Genomic DNA, 24,507 nt, shown 5'->3' on the forward strand with positions numbered 1-24,507 from the left:
AGTCGCCAGGTCATCACAGGGCCGACACATAGACACAGACAACCATTCACACTCACATTCACACCTACGCTCAATTTAGAGTCACCAGTTAACCTAACCTGCATGTCTTTGGACTGTGGGGGAAACCGGAGCACCCGGAGGAAACCCACGCGGACACGGGGAGAACATGCAAACTCCACACAGAAAGACCCTCGCCGGCCACGGGGCTCGAACCCGGACCTTCTTGCTGTGAGGCGGCAGTGCTAACCACTACACCACCGTGCTTCCCCTTAACTTTTATATATATATATATATATATATATATATATATATATATATGCGCCAGCATTTTACTTCGTAGAATCCTGCCTTACACTAGCTTTCATTTTGTTTTTTATTTTGTAATTCCTGCTGTGTTAGAGTCTTGTAGTGAGCTGATTTTGTGGTACACTAGCTTTTTATTTTCTATATTCCAGTTTGCATTTCATAAACTGTTGCTACTCTTGTACTTTGTAGACTTTAGTATGATGCTCGTATTGTATTTTGTAGACTTCTCTTTTCTGAGCCAGCCTTGTGCTGTGTTTATGCTATCTCTGTGCCAGCCTTGTGCTGTTTATGCTAGATCTGTGCCAGCCCTCTGCTGTGTTTATGCTAGCTCTGTGCCAGCCTTGTGTTGTTTATGCTAGCTCTGTGCCAGCCTTGTGCTGTGTTTATGCTAGCTCTGTGCCAGCCCTCTGCTGTGTTTATGCTAGCTCTGTGCCAGCCTTGTGCTGTTTATGCTAGCTCTGTGCCAGCCTTGTGCTGTTTATGCTAGCTCTGTGCCAGCCTTGTGCTGTGTTTATGCTAGATCTGTGCCAGCCCTCTGCTGTGTTTATGCTAGCTCTGTGCCAGCCTTGTGCTGTGTTTATGCTAGCTCTGTGCCAGCCTTGTGCTGTTTATGCTAGCTCTGTGCCAGCCTTGTGCTGTGTTTATGCTAGATCTGTGCCAGCCCTCTGCTGTGTTTATGCTAGCTCTGTGCCAACCTTGTGCTGTGTTTATGCTAGCTCTGTGCCAGCCTTGTGCTGTGTTTATGCTAGCTCTGTGCCAGCCTTGTGCTGTGTTTATGCTAGCTCTGTGCCAGCCTTGTGCTGTGTTTATGCTAGCTCTGTGCCAGCCCTGTGCTGTGTTTATGCTAGCTCTGTGCCAGCCTTGTGCTGTGTTTATGCTAGCTCTGTGCCAGCCCAGTGTTGTGTTTATGCTAGATCTGTGCCAGCCCTCTGCTGTGTTTATGTTAGCTCTGTGCCAGCCTTGTGCTGTGTTTATGCTAGCTCTGTGCCAGCCTTGTGCTGTGTTTATGCTAGCTCTGTGCCAGCCCTGTGCTGTGTTTATGCTAGCTCTGTGCCAGCCTTGTGCTGTGTTTATGCTAGCTCTGTGCCAGCCCTGTGCTGTGTTTATGCTAGCTCTGTGCCAGCCCAGTGTTGTGTTTATGCTAGATCTGTGCCAGCCCTCTGCTGTGTTTATGCTAGCTCTGTGCCAGCCCTCTGCTGTGTTTATGCTAGCTCTGTGCCAGCCTTGTGCTGTGTTTATGCTAGCTCTGTGCCAGCCTTGTGCTGTGTTTATGCTAGCTCTGTGCCAGCCCTGTGCTGTGTTTATGCTAGCTCTGTGCCAGCCCTGTGCTGTGTTTATGCTAGCTCTGTGCCAGCCTTGTGCTGTGTTTATGCTAGCTCTGTGCCAGCCCTGTGCTGTGTTTATGCTAGCTCTGTGCCAGCCCTGTGCTGTGTTTATGCTAGCTCTGTGCCAGCCTTGTGCTGTGTTTATGCTAGCTCTGTGCCAGCCCAGTGTTGTGTTTATGCTAGCTCTGTGCCAGCCCAGTGTTGTGTTTATGCTAGATCTGTGCCAGCCCTCTGCTGTGTTTATGCTAGCTCTGTGCCAGATTTGTGCTGTGTTTATGCTAGCTCTGTGCCAGCCTTGTGCTGTGTTTATGCTAGCTCTGTGCCAGCCCTGTGCTGTGTTTATGCTAGCTCTGTGCCAGCCTTGTGCTGTGTTTATGCTAGCTCTGTGCCAGCCTTGTGCTGTGTTTATGCTAGCTCTGTGCCAGCCTAGTGTTGTGTTGATGCTAGATCTGTGCCAGCCCTCTGCTGTGTTTATGCTAGCTATGTGCCAGCCTTGTGCTTTGTTTATGCTAGCTCTGTGCCAGCCTTGTGCTGTGTTTATGCTAGCTCTGTGCCAGCCTTGTGCTAGTTTTCTGCTTTGTATACTCTGTAAGTCTGTGCTAGGCTGTTACTTTGTAAATGTCTGTTTTATGCCATGTTTTCACCATGAAGATTCTAGCTTTGTGCTAGTCTTCTACTTTATAATCTCCATCTGTATAGCTCTGTTTTACTTTTTTACATCCTAGCTCTGTGCTAGCCCTGTGTTTTTTCTCTGCTCGACTTGAATTCAGTCAGGTATAATAAAGATTTTTTTTTCCCTTCACTTTTCTATTACCTTTTATCCCTTCATAACACGTTCACTGCTTTATTAATCCATTACAAATAGTCTGTTTGATCGTGATTGAAACGATTGGTGAGTGTATAAAAACGAATGACGCTATAATCGGATTTAACAAGTGCTTTCTCGGTGCTTGTTCAGTCGATGAGATTTTATTGTGACATTTCGACAGTGTAAATCCAGATAAAAACTGGAGCTGCTCTCAGATCTTAGAAGTAAAATGTCTTGTTTTAAATGTGCATGTGTCATGTGTATAAATATGAGCCTGCATTTATCGTCTCAGGAAAGTGTGTTGAAATTCCACTCCACAGCCCACAGGCTCAAGATGTTCTGTCAGCTGTTCCTCAGCAGCCTAATTTGTTCTCTTGTCCTTTGCGGCCCTTTTCACTCAACAGTGGAATACATCAGCCTCGAACCTGAAATTCCTCTTTCATGGGTTTTTACATTCTTTTACATTTCTAATGTGGCTCACTGTAGCGAACAAAGAAGGCAGGGAGTGTGGAACAGGCATTCGGGTTCAGAGGTGATGAAGTTATCATAGATTGCGTCCCTCATGTGTGGCAATTACAGCTGAATCTGGATGGCGTAGGAGCCTGAAGGCATGGTTTAGTTTGTTTCTAGCCTTTGTATCATGGGGCTATATTTATGTAGGGAAAGTTATACGTATTCAGAGTCAGGTTACACTCATGCTTAAATTGAATTTCTGAGTTACCCTTTCACATGAGCATGCACATTGTTTACATGTAGTTCACACCTCTGAGTGTGTATGACCGTATTGGAGACGTGGACCAGACCATGTCTTTTAAACGCAAGCACTCAATTTGCACCCAAAAAATCATGGATAGAAAATAAGGGGGCGGCACGGTGGTGTAGTGGTTAGCGCTGTCGCCTCACAGCAAGAAGGTCCTGGGTTCAAGCCCCGGGGCCGGCGAGGGCCTTTCTGTGCGGAGTTTGCATGTTCTCCCCGTGTCCGCGTGGGTTTCCTCCGGGTGCTCCGGTTTCCCCCACAGTCCAAAGACATGCAGGTTATGTTAACTGGTGACTCTAAATTGACCGTAGGTGTGAATGTGAGTGTGAATGGTTGTCTGTGTCTATGTGTCAGCCCTGTGATGACCTGACGACTTGTCCAGGGTGTACCCCGCCTTTCGCCCGTAGTCAGCTGGGATAGGCTCCAGCTTGCCTGCGACCCTGTAGAAGGATAAAGCGGCTAGAGATAATGAGATGAGATGAGATGAGAAAATAAGGACTGGGTGAGGAACTCTTTTTTTTTTTTTTTGTGCGGTCAAATTATAACAGCAGCCAATAGCACGTCTTCTTCCAGTATTCTGAATTTTTATGAAGCCACAAGACAATTCAAGGTCATGAAATTGTAATGTGTACACAGGATGCAGATGATTTAATAATGCTTTTAATTAGCTATTTTTGCGTTGTTGAATTAATAAAGTAATACAAATGTTTTGCTTCATTCAAATGATTAACTCGCTTGTAAAGAAAACATGCACACAGTTTTATATGATAAGCGGAATGACAGAAATAAATTATTTAATTGTTTGATTTCAAAAACGTTAGCTTTAAAAAATATATATATGTCAGGGACACACAAAAGTAACCCCAACACGTATCCCAAAGGCATGAGTCTTTAAGATGTTTTTGATGTGATGCACATATGATGCGATAATAAACATAATTATGCTCTTTTCCAGATCCAGGAAGGCTCATGGCATCCATGATGCATCTCTTCTATCGTTCTCCTCACTCCTTCCTGCACACTTCCTTTTCTAGAGATGTGACATAGTGTTCATTATAACCTGCTTTCAGAAATGATCATTATTTGGTTCTGACTTTTCTTTATAGTGCACTAAGAAAAGTGATATATCAAAGAAATAAAGGATTAGGAATTTAACTTCCAGGACTAGCCAATTAGAATTTTCTTTTTCCTTGTCACTCGAACAAGCCCCACCCCTTTTTGTCTTCCTTTACTGTTACTCTCTTTCTCTCTCTTGCTGGAGGTTGTTTTGTGCTAACTTTTTGTGTCTTTTTACTAACCAAACAGCTTCAAGTTCTTCCAGTTTGATTTGTACTTTTTTGCGTTGTTGTTTTCCTTACCTTTTGTGTCCATTTGAAATGACTAACATTGTCTCATTCACGGAATGTTGGACCATCTGTTGTTTTCTCGACTTAACTTGTGTACTTACATACTAACCTCTTTATGAAATTGTCATTCTTTTAATTGACAAACCAATCAATGAAGACATTATATTCTAATATATAATAATGTAATAATTTGGATGATTCCCTTTTTTAAAAATAATATATTCCAAAATATATAGGCACACTAACCGGCCACTTTAATAGGAACTTGTTCTTGATTCTAAGATTCCTGTTCTTGGCTGCAGGAGTGGAACCCAATGTGGTCTTCTGCTGTTGCATGCTGAGATGCTTTTCTGCTCACCATGGCTGTAAAGAGTTGCTATGAATTACTATATCCTTCCTGGCAGCTCGAACCAATCTGGCCATTTTCCTCTGACCTCTCTTATCAACAAGGCATTTGTTTCCATCCACAGAACTGTCGCTCACTCAGTGTTTGTTTTTCGCACCATTCTGTGTAAACTCTAGAGACTGTTGTGTGAAAACCCCAGGAGATCAGCAGTTTCTGAAATACTCAAACCAGTCCATCTGGCACCAACACCCAGCCCACAGTGAAAGTCACATTTTGAGATCACAAATTTTCCCATTCTGATGTTTGAAGTGAACATTAACTGAAGCTCTTGATTTGTATCTGCATGATTTTATTAACTGTGCTGCTGTCAAGGGATTGGCTGATTAGAGAACTGCATCAAATAGCAGGTGGATGGGCATTCCTAATAAAGTGGCTGATTTTATTTTATATATATATATATATATATATATATATATATATATATATATATATATATATATATATATACACACACACACAAAGTTTTATTCAGTTTTCAAAATATATTAAACACAGTTGGGCTACAACCATAGACTTTCAAAACCATTTCCCATCTGAGATGCGTCTCCACTAAAGAGACGGAAATTAAATGACCTTTATTGAATTCACGGTTTGTCACTGCTATATTTTTTTTTTCTTCTCCCTCCCCTATTTTCTCCTAAAGCACTCAGGCATTGGACACGCTATGGTAAACAAACTGCATTATATGGTAGATATCATTCTAATTGTCTTCTACTTTGGTTTGCCCTGGATTTCCGTTTCCTTTCTATTCTGTTTGCTTTTTACTGACTACTCAAACTCCCATCGGTCTCAAGGTAGCCACAAAAAAAAAAATCCACATTCATTTTTCTTTTTCTTCCACATTTATTATAACAGCTGCGTTCTGCTTTTCACCCACCCAGGCTTTTTTTTTTTCATCTGCTTCTTTAAACTTGTGAGATCTTAATACATGCAATTTTAAATATAAATATTTGCAAAATTACGAATCTTCTTTTTTGTAAATTTTAATTTCTTTTTACGTTTCTCTTTTTTTCTCTCAACAAAAATAATCATAATTATATTACATAAGAAAAGCAATCATGTGTGATGATTCTAATGGCTGGCAGTAAGACAAACACAAATAGCTCAGTGAAAAAGTTTGTGTGCCCTTCGCATTTCCAATTGTGCAAAATATTTATTTTTTGATTACATTCTGAGTCACGTTTCATAAACATGTTGATCTGTTTTCAGTTTTGGATAATGGTTTCTGACATAATCCACGATGCCACTTGACTACCTGCTGATATTGGATTTAGTCCTGCACCTTAAGCTGGTGATGCGGCAGAGCTTTAATCCTTTAGTCTGTCCAGTTCTCAGCTTTCGTGCTAATACAGCAGTCACTGCTGTTGTGCTTGTCATGTCATACTGGTTTTATAGCAACTGTCCAGCGTTTGCTGTTTCCAATATTTCTGCATTGGATTTTTCATAAGTATGATGCTGAACATTGCTGGAAAATAGCGAATAAGTAAAGAAGCTTCAATTGTATGACTGTATACTATAAATACTTGCTGTTAAATTATGATTCATTAACATGATCAAAAATGTCTTGCAATATCATATACATTATAATGATACTTTTTGAAAAGTATTTATTTTTTTACTTATTCCAGTCATAGACATCATACACTAGCCCTGCAGTTTTAGTTACATTTGTATAGTACCTTTCTCATACCCAAGGTCGCTTTACAATTATAGGGGGGGGGGGAAAGTCCACCAAAAGGTCAGGATGTCATTCCAGTGGTGTAGCAGCCACAGCCCCACCAAAAGGCACCTGAAAAAAAGTCCCATGCCACCGCGCCGCCGCCAGGCAACACCACTTGGAACACCGCGCCATGGATCCACAAAGCGAGCACAGAAGGACCGCCACACAGAGCGCTGGACAACCACGATATTAAAAGAGCAATGAGCTCACTGCAGTCAATAGTGAGGAGCACAGGCATCACCCACGGTGAACCAAGGCCAAGGGAACCAATGCCCAAAACTGGGTCTGGAGTTACACCACAACCGGTGGACAAAACACTCAAATAAAAACAAACATAAAAAAGAAAAACAAAAGGGAAATAACAAAATTAAAAAAGCTCCGGTCAGAAGCGGCAGCCAGAATACGTACAACGTACTCTCAGCCGGAAACGGAAACAGTTTAGCTGAAGTTTTCATTGAGAATGAATCAATTTACTATTGCATCTGTTCACAGGGAACTAGAATCTTTTAACAGGAAACATTTTGTAAAAGAATTTTCAAATATCGGAAATATTTAGCATCCGTAAATGTTGCTTTCTTACTGCCTGACATCAGATTCATGACATGACCCTGCCTATTTTATCACTTACCTTAACACAAAACTCTACCTGGCCTTATTCTCCCTGCATGCAACCGAATTTTCTCAAAATTCTTTTGACAATCAGCTACATAGCATCGGGTTATTTATGTATCTGTAAATGTATGTACATATTTACCGTGCATGTATATACATTTAATCGTATACAGTATATCTACGTAATTGCAACGTTCTTTTTTTTTCTCATTATTGGCCAAGAACCATTCAAACAAGTAATACCTTTATCCAATATTGCTAAAGAAATGGAAAAAAAACCCTGAAAAACAGAAGTTTGATGGAAGGAACTTTTTCTTTTACAGTTAAGTGCATTCATTTGCACATTGCATGAGGTTTAATCAGTCGGACTGTTGGTGAAAAAATGCATTTGTGCTGTATTGTGTAAGAGGATGTCTATTAGGAGTGCATTCATATGCAATTATTGTGCTTTAAGAAATGTTTAAGCAGGGGCTCAAATAATTTTTGGAACATTTCAAATGCTTAGTGTTAATTGTAATAATAAAAGTCTTTCCCACTTTCTTCTGTTTTTCTTTAACTTAAATGCGGCATTTAAAATTCCCTTTTTTTAAATCATTACAGGCATTTGTATTCTTACTTCATTGTTGTGTTTTGTGTAGCATGGATTCACTGATTTTTATATTACTTTTCCCCATCTCTATCTCGGGAGGGTGTCTGTGTTGCCCAAGCCGAGGATGTTTCGGCTTGCACGAGTGTTTGGATTCAACTTATTTGGATTCATTTGGGTTCATTTCTGCCACCTTGCCTTATGATTAACCCCCATAACCAACTAAACATCTGTGGAGCTTTATGTTCTTTCCTGGTGCAGTGGTGTGTTCTGTAGTTTTACTTTGACACCCTTCTGCCATTGCTACTGAGTGGTTTTAGTTGGCCTTTCCTTTGGTGTGAGGCATGGCTTTTTTTCCACCTTACTAGCCTTTTTTTATTTGGATGGATGGATTGCTTTTTTTTTGTTATTAACCACAACAAACCCTTTATCACCAAACAACTTGAGATTTCTGACAAACCCGATCTGATTTTCAAATCAAATCGTACAGGATTTCTCTAATTGACAACTCCACTTGTGTTTCTTCTATTTGTTTTACTAAATTTATTAAAACCTAAATCTGTTACTAATACAACTGTTTGAACCAGACCTTTGTTATAACTGTACTAACAACCATTTTTGTGTCTGACTCTTACTTACTAAAGTACTAACTGATTTCCCTCATCCCTCAACCCAATACCTCAACACTTATACATATTTTCCCATTTAAAGTCCCCCTTGGTCCATACCTTGTTCACCTCCTTCTCTATTCAGTTATTAGGTTTTATTAACATATTTAGGGAGTCACTTGGCTAGTTCAGTCTACTTGATTTTTACTTTGGAATGATGTTGGAATCACACTTTTCTCAGCTCTGGACAACCATCTGTCTTTAAGTCTGAGGAGAAACTGTGGATTGTCATCAAGCTGCCAGCCACCTGTGCAAAGATTCATGGCTGAAAATAGCCCCGCCAACAATGCATGCTAATTTACACAGACGTTTGACAACATACACTAATATATACTGATGTACACCAGTGTTCACCAATGTACAGTTATCTATAATGATGTACACTGAGGGATACTGATGTATACCAGTGTATGCGAATGCTGACCAATGTACATTGATGTACACTGATGTATACTGATATACACCAGTTAACACTGATGTTCACCAATGTACACTAATGTATGCTGATGTATACTGATGTACACCACTCTATGCCAATACTCACCAATGTACAGTTATCGATAATAATGGAGACTGATGCATATTGATGTACACCAGTTCATACCGATGTTCACCAATGTACACTAAAGTAGAATGATGTACACTGACATATACTGATGTATGCCAGTGTTCACCAAAGTACACTAAAGTATGCTGATGTACACTAAAGTATACTGATGTACAGCATATATGCTGATGTACACTGATGTTTTCTGATGCACACCAGTGTATGCCAACATTCACCAATGTACAATAATGTATGCTGATGGACACTGATACATAGTGATGTGCACCAGTGTACGCCAATGTACACTGATGTATGCCAGTGTATTCTGATGTATACTTTTGTACACCAACATACACAAATGTTCACCAGTGTACACTAATATGCTGGTGTATTCTGATGTATCCTGATGTACACCAAGCTTCACCAATGTACAGTTATCTATAATGATGACTAATGTATACTGATGTACACCAGTGTACGCCGATGTTCACTAATGTACACTGATGTATGTCAGAGTATTCTAATGTACACCAGTGTATGCCATTGTACACCAGTATATGCTGATGTATACTGCTTCTTGACTAATTGTAAGCAATGTGATTTGTCATTTGGCCAATTTTTGTCCAGCTTAGTTGCAGTCAAAGGTAAGTGAAATGGATGTAGTGTGATAATGTATTCAAAATCTATTTAAGGGGTTAGATAAAATGTATTTAGTTTGTTTGGTGCTACATTGGTGGAATGACTAAAGTTTGAAATTATTTCTTGACTATCAGACAGATAAGGACATTTATCAGTGTAGCGACAGTACAATTCCATTTGTTTTGTTATAATTCTTATATAGAACAGTACCTTTTTTTGATAAAGGGATAGACAAATCAGTAGCTATGGTGCTTGATGGTACTACTCGTTCTGACTCTCATCACTCTCTGAGCTACACATATCATCCAAGACACTGTCTGGCTGGTGTTAGAATGGTTTCTATGCTTAATTAGCATGCAGGGATGACGCAATCTTTTCTCGGTGTGTGTGTGTGTGTGTGTGTGTGTGTGTGTGTGTATATATAAACTGTCCATTGAAACCTGAATGAGCAAGATGTGAGAACTGGTGGACGATATCTTTGGTTTGCTCCCTTAAAGGAAATGCCACTTCTTTGGATAAGTGTGGGTAGTCAAAATATCTCTAGCATACAAATGAAAAAGGCATCTGAGGCAAGTTACACCGTGTCTGACTTTGGTGAGCTTTACAGCTCAAAAACCTGGCTGGAGAGAGATAACAAGACTATGGACATGGTTTGGGAATATTTTATGTACTGGGGGAGAAGGTTTGTTGAACGCATTTTGAATCAAACCCTGGTGGCTTTTGCTGTTTGGAACAATTCTTTAGGAACTTGACGTAATCGCACTTGGGTGCAGGGCCCCAAATAAATAAATAAACAAACAGCTAAAGACTGCCGAAGCAAGTAAACTTCCAAGTGAACTCTGGAGTTGGATTTTAATGAGAGAGAGCGCGTCAACCCTATATTAACCAAACTTCAGGAAGTGAACCAACCATGGCATGTATTTTGGGTTATGATTGACAGGTATTTTGTTGTTTCAAGCTGCATGCCATGTGAGCCCAAGACCTGTGGTGGGTTTCTCAAAAGCCTTTTAATGCTAAGAGTGTCTTAACTAGGCGAGAGAGTGTACAATGTGGTGCTCGCTCTTCCATTTAATGATGAGCTTTATGGTGCGATGCTTTTGGGAAACTCGGCACTGAGCTGTAACTCTACAGAGATGCCATGTTTTCTGGATATTTGACCTAAGAAACAAAAAGAGCAAATAAACACTGGATTTGCTGCAATGTTTTAAACTAATTATTTAAAAATGTATTTGGCTTTGGCTCTGTCTGGTCTATGTTTGGGTGATTTTTGTAATTGCTATGCATACTTGTCCATGGTTTGTTTACTTTTCTCCATTACTGTATTTCTGACCAATGAGTAAAAGCATTTTTATGAGTATAGGGTCCCCCCCCCCCATTCTTGTAAGCTGAATTACGTGTAGTGTGAACCATATCTAAACCAAACTAAAACAGTCAAATGGACTAATAGGTCTGAAAGTGCCTAAGAATGCAGAATTAGGAGGAGTACATGCATTTACTAAATGATAAATCAAGATAAATGATGTTCAAGGGATCCATTAGACATTTCACCAAAACTTTTTTCCAGAGGAGAGTAGTATTGTATTTTCACCCGAGTACATACTTGGCAGGCAGCCACTTTAAAAATGCTAATCTTCTTCTGCTCAGCATGATCAAAAATGAATCATTACAAGATATTTATAAGATGCTGTGTGTGTGTGTGTGTGTGTGTGTGTGTGTGTGTGGTGTAGCATTTCCGGAGTTCAATAAAACAGATTTTATTTTTGGTTTACCGAGCTGGTAGCCATATGCTTTCTTTTTTGTCTACCATCACTTAGCTGTAATCTGTTATCCCCTGGCTGGTCTTCTAAAATGAAACATTTTACCGTCTGGCTTATTTTGGACACACTTGACAACGTTATGATTACTGCGAAAGCAGTTAGTCAGTCATAGGCTATTCAAGAGGAGAAGAATGGCCTGTCAGCTCACTTTTAATATATATAAAGTAGGTTCTGCAAACTTGCTGAGACCAATGCATCAATATAAAATAATTACCTCAGAACTGACAGGAGATCAATTTTCCCATATATATCAGAATGGGTTCGGGACAGGAAGATGGAGAATTTTGGTCTGGCATGAATCTGCCTATGCAGTGTCTTCCAGCAGATCTATTGATGCAGGACTAGAGAGGAATTATATGACTAGTTTTCTGTAGCTGTGGTTCTGTGCTGTTGGGATTCAGAATAACTAGAAGAAATGGATGGCGCGGGTGAGGAGAGGAGTGAGGAACAGTGGGAGAAAAGTAAGTAAGGCTAGAAGAAGAAGCAACAAAAGTGAAAGAAGGAGTCAGGTGAAGGGAAGAGAGTCAGGAGAAAGTAAGTAAAGGAGTGATGAAGTGGGGAAAAAATGTCTGATTTCAGCTGGGAATCTGAACAGAAACTTTCTCTATATTGATCTTTTACAGTTTCTCAGGATTTGACATTCTTTCTTTCTTAATCACTCCATTTTTCTTTTTTTCTTTGTCACCCTTCCTTTCTCTCTCCTTTTTTTTCTTTCTTTCTTTGAGTTATGTTGTTGGATGCTTTCTATCATAAGTAACAGAATTTTTCAAACAGTAAAGTGAGTTTTACTGTAAGTAGTAAAATTAAATGTACATCTATTTGGAAACAATTCCACATGGCTAAATGAAGCTTACATAAGCACTTTATGACAACTGATTTAGAAAACCGATCATGAAGGTGTCATGTTCTTACCATCAGTCTTCAGAACAGTAGTAACAATAGTATGATTTAATGCAGTTCTTTTTGCTAACAGTTTAGTGCTGTTAGGGATAAATGAAGCCTACATAAGCTGCTTATGTCAACTGACATAAAAAAAGCCATTACGGTTGCATATCATTGTTATAAATTGTCCTAACAATATTTTTTAAAATATATTAAAAATGTTTATTTATTTATTTAAATAAATAATAGTAATCTATCAATCATAATTTTTAAAGGCACTTTACTTAAAGGTAGACTGCCTTTCAGATTTTTCAAGTGTCGGTCATAAAAGGAATTTTCCCCGACACACAATTATTTTTGTTTAGTGGAACGAAAGCTACTGAATTTGAATCATAAACTTCCAATTTTATCATTTTTTAAAAATAGAACAATTAATGAATTTAGGGCCACATGGCCCTAAATTCTCTGCTATTTTTTTCCTGCTTCACCATGACCCAATTCAAGATACTACATCATGCATCACATGGTGGTCTTTCCCCATTCACGCAAGGCATTGTAGGATACAAATTTGAAACAGGAGAGAAAAATGGAGGATGTGAGTGTGCGAATGAAACATGAAAGACTGACTACAGTAACGGAAAGCGAGAAGAAAAGACATTATATTGTGAAGGAAAGGAAACACAGGACCAAGCTAATAAATATCGGCGGTCAGCGAGCACCTCGGTGTGATCAGCTGTTTGTTTAGCGACAGAATGATGGAACTGTCAGTGCATGGTCAAGGTAAACCTATAGATGGCAGTACTGCAACACTGGATGCCAGCTGCCGTAAAACCCAAAAGAAGAAGATTAAAGGCCAACCTGCATATGCGCACATGGACTTCCTCTGTCTGCTTAATTGTGCGAAGCGAGTGATTTCATGCACATTATTTGCTCGGGAATCACCTCAAATTAAATAACTTCACAGCCACAGAATGGCCTGATATTTTGTGAGATATTACAGAAATAAACATATATCACAATGACCAAATTTCAGAGGGAACTAAATTTCACCGATTTTATGAAATCGAAAGACTGACTAGCTTTAAGGGTTTGAGCAAAGGTTCATAAACCTGCCATTACATCGTTATAAGTTTTCCAAAAAAGTGTCATAACTTTGCCAACAAAAGTCAGTCTGTTAACACAGAACTTACATCAACATGACATCAAAATTGACCAAGGCAATCTGATACATCTTGTATCGTGTTTATGTCAGCTGTCATGAATGGCTTATACAGCACCATCCATAAGTATTGGCATCCCTTGTAAAGATTACTTCTGCTGTGGCCATCTCGGTCCCCTGACCTGAACCCCATTAAAAAACTGTGGGCTGAGCTGAAAAGTAGAAAGCACAAGAGAGGGCCTCAAACCCTGGATGATCTGATGAGATTGTGTAAAGAGGAATAGTCTCAGATGCTTTACTCTGTATCTCCAACCTTATAAAATGTTAGAGGAGAAGACTCAGTCCTGTTTTACTGGCAAAGGGAGGTTGTACAAAGTATTAAATGCAGGGGTGCCAAAAATTGTGCATGTGTTCTTGTTGAAAATAATTATTTCTTGTTGAGGGACTTGTTTTCCTCTGAATAAGTATATTTTAATTCAGTTTCTCTTTTTTTCAGTATGAGATGAAGCAACTTCACCAAAAGGTGGATTTGTTTTCGAATCCTTTTTACTAATCTTTACAAGGGGTGCCAGTAATTCTGGAAAGCACTGTACGGACGGTATGTTTGTGTCAAGTAGCCTCCTAAGGAATGTCTTAGCAGATATTTTATGGCTCAAATGATCACTTTCTTAGAAGGGTGCCTACATTGGGCCTTCAAAACATTCATATTACCAAAAGCATTTGCATTTAAAACTATTTTGAAGCACAGTTTCATTCCGTAAAAAATACTGATGGATGAAGTCCATATGAAAGCCAAATTAATAATTTTAATGCCCTCAAATTAAATTTGTAATAAATCTGCATTTATAACACACTTATGAAGCATGTTATGATACATACCTTCTATGTATGACTTTCTCAAGGCCATGAATCATGAAATGTGCATTTATGTAAAACTTGCATGAAAAATCTTGATCTCCTGACCCATCATGATTGATTAATGAATTCTTTCTTGTTCACTTCTGAAGTCATCTCACACGTTTTAGTATAAGCCTTACATAATTTCTCTCGCCTTGCTTTCTGAAAGTTTTATGCAATGCTCATGAATGCATTATAAAACCCCTATGTAGGTACCCTTCAAATACAGTATCACCATGTATTTTATATTTAATTGCATATTTTTTAATAACAGGGTTATAACCATGCATTAGATAGAGTATGAGTACTCATTAGTTTGTGCTACATAGTCAACCATGCAGTTCTCTAGCGATTTGACTGAGATCCTCCTTAGCAAACGTTTGTTTTCGCATGCATTTAAAATATAGCAGCGAAATCTCCTGATGCTTTTCAGCCAGATGTAAGATTATGATGCAAAAACCTGAAACCCAAACCAAGCTTCGAATCTCTGCTGGAGTCTACTCTGAACATCCTAGTTTCTGCTGGTGTATCCATTTTGTCTTCGTTTGCCATATAGAGTACAAATGCTGTAGTCCAAAACTACAGTACAGACCTATTTTTAATGGTTGTTTTTATACATACTGTACATAGACACAATCAATGACTGGCATGACACATTTTCCACATTATAATATGCCTCTTAAATTCTGTCTGCTTAGGATATCAAGAAGTAGTTTTAGTTGAGTTTCTCTCAGCAGTGCTTCAAACAGTTGGCTATAACTGTGCTTTTATTCAGCCAACATGATAATTCTTGAAGGACATGCAAAAATACATAATATGGTAAACTCAATATATAAAAGGTTAATTGGTGGTGGAGGAAAGGTTCTTGCTTCTCATGAGGTGCGACTTGTTAATGACTGAGGTGTTTGTACGTAAATTTCACAATACTTTTACATATCGTAAATTTATAAACGAGTAGCAGAAGTTCAAAATTCTTCTTCACGCCCATCTTGAGGTACTTAATGCTAATGACAGTCATGTACAAATACTGTAGTTTTATGAATCATCACTTAATAATCAAGTAGAAGAAGCAAGTATAAGTTTTTTGCTTCATCCAATCAGCTTTCTAGTTACGCCCAATGTTGTAGTCGAGTCATTAAACCTCAAGTCCAGTCTCGAGTCCCCAGTGTTCAAGTCTGAGTCAAGTCCAAGTCATAAAGAAAAAAATTCGAGTCGAGTCCGAGTTGAGTCCACTATTGATCCGAGTCGAGTTCAACACTCCAACCACACCATTTGACGGTGGCTATTTTAACATTAGTTTGTTCCTGAGCATGCTGTATGAACAGGTGAATGTGCATTCTCTTTGTCAGGGAGTTTGAAATATTCTGTCCGAGATGGTTGGGAGACGGATGTAAGTGCAGAAGGTGTGTTTATTAATACACGTGAAGACGGGTAAACAATCCAGAACAGCAGGCAAAATCGTAAAACAGTGAAACAGGCAATAGGTCGAGTGAGGTACAAACAGGCTATCGTAGACTCGACAGAATCAAAGACGAGAAACAGGATATCAGGGATCAGGAAACCAAATAAGGAAATAAGGCTCGGTAATGTGTCAGCAATGCAACTCAATACTTCGCAACATAAGTGTGTTTTCACAGTTTTTATATTGGCGCACTGATTGCGCCTTAATCCTGTGCAGGTGTGGGTCGTTTACGGCGCGTGCAAGAGTCCGCTTGGCGCACACGCTGTCCGGAGCGAGCTCGAGAGTTTATCTGATGCATGTGCCAAGGCACGCAGGTGTGACACTCTTACATGAAATTAGTACAAAATTAATGTATATATTAATATCTTATGCCAAATTGTTATGGCATGTTACAAAAAAAAAAATTTGAGTCCTCGTCTCCATTTTCCGAGTCCTAATGCAGTTAATGCACGAGTCCAAGTCATCAGTACTCAAGTCCAAGTCGAGTCACGAGTCCTTAAAATTAGGGCACGAGTTGGACTCGAGTACTACAAGCCTGGTTATGCCCACCAATTTGTTACAGTACTGAGAGGATTTACCATTAATCGATACCCATAATCACCATATGTTGACAGCATAACCATTGATTTGTAAATGTTGTGTGAAAGTTTGTAATTGTACCATGAGCATGAACATAAACATGTAGCTGTATGATGGGGATTGACTTTAAACTTAGGTTACAGTAACAGTTTTTAGGGTTTACAGATCTGATTCTGGATTTATGATTCCTCACATTATTGTCTTAGAGATGTCAAGCGGTTGAATGACAAGGAAAATAAATGTGGAATTTGTTGTGTATGGAAGCGAGCACTAACCTTCCTGTTCCCCTTTTTCAGCTGGATCTCTCGCACAGGTGGCTGGCAGCTGGCTGACGTGCCCCTTGTTAACGATTCACATGTTCTAACGATGGAGGCCAGGCCACAAACAAGCTGTGCCAACATCATCAAAATGTCACCAGCATTGTGGTGGCTCTCTCTGAGCACAGGCCTAATTGCCATACAATGTTTACCACCTGGATCCTAAAGCTCTTGCCTCAAGCTCACAACAGAGCAGAATCCATAATCAAAAGTCATTTCTGTGCTTAAACTCCGAGAACACATGGAGTACATTTGTGTACATTGTGATTTTATGTTCGCCACCATTCTTGATTTGTGTTCAACAGAAGATGGCGAGTTCTCCCTTTAGCATTATGAGTTTCTGAAAACAACCATTATATTCATGAGTGTTCCTGTATATTTATTAGTATTACGCTTCTCCATGGACAATTTACATAACACCTGTATAAAGGAACTTGAAACAGTGCATTTCCATGCTTAAGGCAAACCCCTTCGCCTCAACTTGAGCTCCCTGTAGACTCTCTCACTCTCATAGCAGACATAAAAATGTGTTGCCCTGTTTCCAAGGGAAGTACGGATGTCGAAATCAAAATTGTATGAATGAAAATAGAGAAAAGAGAAACACTGGGAGAAAAAAAAGCACAAGAAAGCTCAACAGGAGTTTCTCTAAAGTGCAGCTGTTGAAGGCTCATCAAGATATCTCGCAAATAAGGATGATATTCGAACAAAACCTGTTATTATGCATGTGTTGTGTCTCTATCTCCAATTTACAGTGGATTATTGTTGTTTTTATGTTTTGTCCGTGAATATTAGGGCGGCAGGAAAGTTAAGTTATAGTCCAAACATTTCCTGAAGCTTGTTTTTGTTGTGTTGAATCACAATAGAAATTGGAACTTGAGCTGCAGATACCATAGCTGTAGATTGCTTGACTGACTGTACAGCAAGTTAATATTTTTTCCATTCAAGTTTAATTGGAAGGTGTAAGAACAAACATGTAATTAGCTTCAACACCAAGGATTTATTTACCAAAGATTAGGCATAGAAGTCTGATGGAAAAGGAAAAAGAAAAAAGCATTCCCAAAGAACGAGTGAAAAAATACAGAAAATGCAAATACATTGGCATATTTCAACTGCTTCTAGCCAAGCAGCCACCATTTGATCCAACTGTGCTGATTTCTTCTCAGCAGATGCCATATTAAACCCTGGAGCACTCAACGCTTCTTCCGGCCAGCACTATTAGGGTAATTAAACGCAAAATGCTATCTGGCTGCAAATCCTGCACAAACCAGGCCTTTGGCACTCGCATGAGAAATGCATCCACAGAAAAAAAAAATTACCAGAAACACAAAAATGCTTCTATTGACCAACATTCTTTCCTCATTTTGGAGCCAAATCAAGGTCACAAACTTAATCAAATAAAGCTGTTTCCATAAACTGGGAAATGGTTCTTCTACATTCAATTGAATTGCATTGAAGACTTCAAAGGAACACAACCTAGATTAAATCTCTCTCTCTCTCTTGCTGATTTCCATTTTTTTTGCCATATTAGTTGAAATTGGAAGGGGAAGATATAAATTTCATAACACTTCCTATGAAGGTCATATTTATTATGAACTATGGATAAAGTCTTAACATATTATAATTAATTCATAAGAATACAGTGTTGTTGCTTGTGCGAAATGCATTACCAATTCCCTTTATTATGCATTATATATTATTAGCATGTTGCATTATACATAATGTACATATAACACATTAGAAAATAAATGCCTTTTCATAGTGCAGTCTGACAGTATAAGATTTTTTAATTATACCAGAGCAATTATCATAAAATCTTTCAGAAATTCTACAACTGTACAATGTACTACAAATGTTTACAACCTTACAACATACCTAAAAATTCTACATCTAACATACCACATAACTTTACAACTTACAAAATACTACAAAACTTAATAGCAATCCTATAAAACTTTACAACATCCAAGATACTGCATAACTATGATTTACAGCACACTACAAAAATTAACAGCATACTACAAAACTTTACAACATCCAACATACTGTATAACTATGATTTACAGCACACTACAAAAATTAACAGCATACTACAAAACTTTACAACATCCAACATACTGCATAACTATGATTTACAACACACTACAAAACTTTACAATTTACTACAAAACTTTACAACATCCAACACTGCAGAAATTTACAACTTACAACATACTACAAAAATTAACAGCATACTACAAAACTTTACAACATCCAACATACTGCATAACTATGATTTACAGCACACTACAAAAATTAACAGCATACTACAAAACTTTACAACATCCAACATACTGCATAACTATGATTTACAACACACTACAAAACTTTACAATTTACTACAAAACTTTACAACATCCAACATTGCAAACTGTGGGTGGTAGAAATGGGCAACTGGACTTGCTTGAAGATTCTTGAAAACGTTTCACCTCTCGTCCAAAAGGCTTCCTCAGTTCTGTCTGACTATTAGTCAGACAGAACTGAGGAAGCCTTTTGGACGAGAGGTGAAACATTTTCAAGAATCTTCAAGCAAGTCCAGTTGCCCATTTCTACCACCCACAGTTTACTATGACCTGGATGATTGAGAATCTTCACAGACATGTATCCAACATTGCAGAAATTTACAACTTACAACATACTGCAAAAATTAACAGCATACTACAAAACTTTACAACATCCAACATACTGCATAACTATGAATTACAACACACTACAAAACATTTACAATTTACTACAAAACCTTACAATGTCCAACATGCTGCATAACTTAACTTGCAACATACTCCACAATTTAACATCATACCTCAAAACTTTACAACATTCCTTGCACTCTCTAGTGAAAGGAATTTCTACTTCAAGCTAGAGTTTAGAAGGCTGGATATCACCAACATAAACTCTGACAAACTTTTTTCTAAATTATTCCAATAGGTACCAGCTGACAGACAAATTTTCACAACTTGAGTGTCAAAATAATTGACAGCCCTTCAGTGACATAAAGTTGTTATGGCTTCTTTTATATGTTATGATAACTGCGGCTGTAGTTCAGTGTCATTCTGGTATGCCACAACATAGCCATAATATGGCATAGCTCGCAAGAGATGCTAACAACTAAATTGAGTTGGCATTTCCAAAATGTAATCTACAGTGTCTCCTGAACTTAGCACTTGATAGGAAAAATGTCATGAACGCGCTTTTGCAAGTCTCCAATGTCAGTCCATAAAGTGTCATGAGGCATCCTATGTCACTTGACTTGGTATTATGTACATCAACATCAAAGTTTTTATCAGTGTTGGCCCTGTGTAGAATAAACCTTTATACTGTAAATATTTGTCACAAAAGGCTTATGCAGAGAGTAAAGTTCAAAGAAATGTAATTAGTTGTGTCAATGAACAGTCGTTTTAAGGAGAGTGGGCTGTGACAGCTGTACTCTAGAGAAACCTCCACTTACTTGAGCCTCACCAAATCAAAGATTATGGAAACACTGCAGGGTAGATGAGTACCCATGTTCTAACCACTGTTTAATGCAGCTTCTTCCTTTCCTCCATTTCTTCTTTCCTTCTCTTTCTCTGGGGATCTCTCTCTTCCTCTTTCTCTCTCACTCTTTCTCTGATGGGCCGTGCCCAATAACAGGTGACCATATCAGTGGATGGCATTTTGACCACCACTGGTTACACACAGGAGGACTATACCATGTTGGGCTCAGATGATTTCTTCTACATCGGTGGGAGTCCTAACACTGCTGACCTTCCAGGATCACCAGTCAGCAACAACTTCATGGGATGCCTTAAAGATGTAAGTTTATCAATGGAGACTTTGTTCCTCAATTGGATTTGTAAAGTGAAAAATCCAAACTATTGTCTCGAACGATTCCTTGGACCAGTTGTATGGCACATGTGGTCTGATGTTTCTGCTTGTTCCCCACTTACAACCTTTAGTTCCTACCAACCAGTGGCGGCTGCTGGTTTTTAAAACAGGGGAAGCCCATTTTACGCATTCATCGTAAAACCTGTAGGCCGGATATCAAAGCATAGAAAGGTGTGCCCCATTAGCATAGTGAACTAGACAACCCTACCTAGTGGCAGAAAGTATTTTTGCTTGTACATTTCATGTTATAGTCTGGCTTGCCAGGCTAGTGCCTCATATCCTTAATCAAAAATATCAAACATCCAAAAATCACTGGCTACTCAACGAAGAGCCTTGAACAATCATACCCTGATATGCAACACAGAGTCTTTAACACAACACCCAGCTGTGCAACACATCCTTGAACATCTTCTGCAACACAGTCTGGAAATTCATAACCAGGTAGGCTATGCAACACACAGAACCTTGAATATTATACCCAGGTATAACCTATAACACAGAGCCCACCATTCTCTTAACATTATTGAACAATATACACATTTCAGATTCATGAACATTATATGATGCACACTATTTATACACAAATTCTGCCCTCTGCTCCTTTTCCAGAAAATGGTCTGTGACCCTGTCATACTAGCTGGTTGTGCTTTCCAGAGACTTCACCAATTTCTGTTAGCAGCTAGCACTGCAGATCCCAATAAGGCTCAAGCTAGCCTACAACCAGATTGAACTACAAATGAAATAAACGAGTGAATTCACGAATGATCAAACTGATAGAATGGATGAAAGTTAACGGAGCACAACGAGTAATATTTACATTTATTTACAGAGTAATGTACAGAAACATCAATGAGAAGAAACGTTTATATGAAAAGAAAGTCGGACAGCACTTTGGCACACGACTACACTTTCTCGACATCCACTAGGGACTGATCATGCGCTTACCGTGTTCCTCGCCGACGCCGAAGTACAGAGCCCGCCCTCCTCATGTCTTTCAAACACTACCTCCAATAATCCTTTATCAGCCCGGCTTCTTGCCCCTCCCACTGTCTCATTTAGTCCCAGAGAAGCCCGGCTTCCCTGGAAGTGACGATTTTGTCGATTTTAACCAATAACAACTAGCCGAAATTGGCTGTTCAGAGTCGTCTCGTAGACTGCAACGGAAACCCGGCTGCCAGCGCATAGAGCCCATTGAAATAAGAAAGGTTACAGCCAGTGTTGCCAGATTGGGCGGTTTTAAGTGCATTTTGGCGGGTTTTGAACATATTTTGGCTGGAAAACGTCAGCAGTATCTGGCAACGCTGGTTACAGCCTGGCAGCAAAGGTGATTCTCGTAGCGAACTGCAAGTTCGTCAGACATCACTCAAATAAGTTACAGGATAGTTATGAACGTAAATACAATCTTGGGCATATATTATGTTATGCAAGTTATTGTTTTAATGAGAATTCAACGTCATAGATGCCGCAGTTTGGGGAGAGAATTTTAGGGGAAGCTCGGCTTCCCTTGTTGTCTCTGAGAAATCGCCCCTGCTACCAACGTTCGTTCCATTTACTGTTTGATGCTCAGACTTACAGCCATGTTTTTTTTCTTGGTCTGTTTTATATGACCTCTTGGTAAAAGTCTATACAGTCTGCCCTTAGCATGTAAGCCATGGCCAAATGGTTAGAGAAACAGCTTTGGGACCAAAAGGTTGCTGGCTCAATTCCCTGAAGCAGCAGGACTGGCTCAAGTGCCCTTGAGCAAGGTGCCCAACCTCCAACTGCTCTGGCAAGAGTGGTGGCATACCTTGTGTCTGATTATCCAGAGAAAAACTGATGATGTGATTATCAATTCGGGCAAGAACCCAGCCCTAACTAACTAACTGGCATGTAAACTTAAATAAATTGTAAACAAAAATGATATGTATAGGTCATATAGTGGGCTGTTGACTATATATTTTGACTCCTACCATTTTTGATTGGAACTATTAAACAAAAACAAGCAAACAAAAAAAGTGACATACGGTAAGCTGCTTGTTTCTTGCTAGTATGACCCTGAATTACAGTAATTAGGGTTTTTTTTTGGCAATTTGCTAGTGTATTATTTTACACATCTTTCTCAAGGTGTGCTGATGGGTCACTCGGTTCTAAATGCTGTTCCCCCTTTTTATTTTCAATCATTCAGTGTGTGTGTGTGTGTGTGTGTGTGTGTGTGTTTGCTTGTGTTTTAATTTAAACCTAATTCCAGTTTAGATGCTAAGCTAGATTCACCATCTTGACACGCAAATTAAAAATTGATTTCTTCGATTGGCTCTGGCACTGCGTACTTGTATGTGTCGCCTTGCCTGTGCCCACACAAATATGCTCCCGGCCAAAATGAAGTCGGCTTTCAGAAGCACACTACCTTTAATTAATCAGAAACGTGGCATCAAAGCAGATAGCTTGGTTTTACATATTTTGAACAGTTTAAGAGCTTTGGTGGTTAGAGTGACACAAAAGTAGAGCCAACTGTAGCACGAGAAGTCGTGTATGTTGTGTCAGGATTGATTTGTGAATGGCTCTCATTATTTCTTTGAATTGATAGTTCTTGATTTTGGTTGTTGTGCAAAGGATCCTTAAAGAAGGTGGACTTTGACTGAGTCCCTGGTTAACAACTGAGGGTCACATAATGGAGGATGTGTTAGTTTGATCCATTATCTGTTATTTGCAGAATTCAAGATTGAGAGACAACCATTAGAGCACATTGTCTGGTAGAACAGTCGTCCTCAAGATTCAATACTGCACAACTGATTCAATATTAATTCGCTGATGGTGTTGCAGTGCTTGGGAATCCCAATGTAATACTTTATTATATACAGCAATACTACTGAAGTCTGAATTGGCCAGCTTGACCAAGTGGAATGTGCATGCAGCATTCAGTAGATGCCCTTATCCAGAGCAACTTGCATATAACTCATTTATACAATTGAGCAGTCAAGGGTTAAAGGTCTTGCTCAAGGGCCTAGCACTGGCAGCTTGGCAGTGCTGGGATTTGAACTAAGGACCTTCTAATCGGTAGTCCAATGAGCTACCACTGCCCCTTATCATAGCAACTTGTTTGAAGAGCTTGAAATCAGACATGATGAAGGGTTTATAAAGGTGCTAGAGGTGAAATACAACCTGGATCTGTTTCATGCTCCAAATATCCATATCAGTAATCAGACTTAAATCCAGAGTGGGTGTGGCTTAAACATGAAGCCTTTTTAATTTGCATTAACTACCACTAAGCCTCCAGAAACAGAGGGATTAAAAAAAAACAAAAAAAAAAACAGAATTAGTAATGCTAGGACTGTCAACATGATCTGTCAATTTTAGCTTTGATAGTTCCTCAACCTCAGCTATATCTCTTGACTCTATAATTGGTTGGAAGGGATGATTGCAGTTTTCTTTTTAAATCCTGCTCATGCAGTTAATATTTTTACTTGTACCTTTCCATGATATTTTCTAACAAATTTACTTGATTATGTTTCCCAAAATGTCAACAACCTTGCTGCATTTCATCCTAATTTAAGCCAAATTTAAACCAACACAACCTGGACCATGCAATTCCTAAAAAAAAAAAAAGAAAAGAAAAAAGGATTGAATAAACACAGAAAATGCATATGGTCTTCTCACAGGCTTCATATCTGACAGCTTGCTCTTGCCTGCATAAAAGTAAAAATATTGCACTTTTTTTTGTGTCCTATAGGATCCCATTCCCAGTGCAATCTTTATGACTAGCGTGCTAAAAGCTAATAGTGAGCTTCCTGTTTGTAT

At 39.0% G+C, this 24,507-nt stretch overlaps 1 protein-coding gene across 2 annotated transcripts in view; it reads left to right on the forward strand.

Annotated features, from left to right (window-relative positions):
• nrxn2b (neurexin 2b) overlaps window positions 1-24,507 on the forward strand; it is a 1,271,620-nt gene that overhangs the window by 560,127 nt on the left and 686,986 nt on the right. The window contains exons 6-7 of one of the 2 annotated variants that reach the window (XM_060917059.1): window positions 5,592-5,636; window positions 20,500-20,661. In XM_060917059.1, the coding sequence (XP_060773042.1) occupies window positions 5,592-5,636; window positions 20,500-20,661 (207 nt within the window). The remainder of the gene's footprint in view (window positions 1-5,591; window positions 5,637-20,499; window positions 20,662-24,507) is intronic. The other variant, XM_060917060.1, reaches the window with a different exon arrangement.

This window comes from Neoarius graeffei, chromosome 3 (genome assembly GCF_027579695.1).
Source record: "Neoarius graeffei isolate fNeoGra1 chromosome 3, fNeoGra1.pri, whole genome shotgun sequence".
NCBI lineage: Eukaryota > Metazoa > Chordata > Actinopteri > Siluriformes > Ariidae > Neoarius > Neoarius graeffei.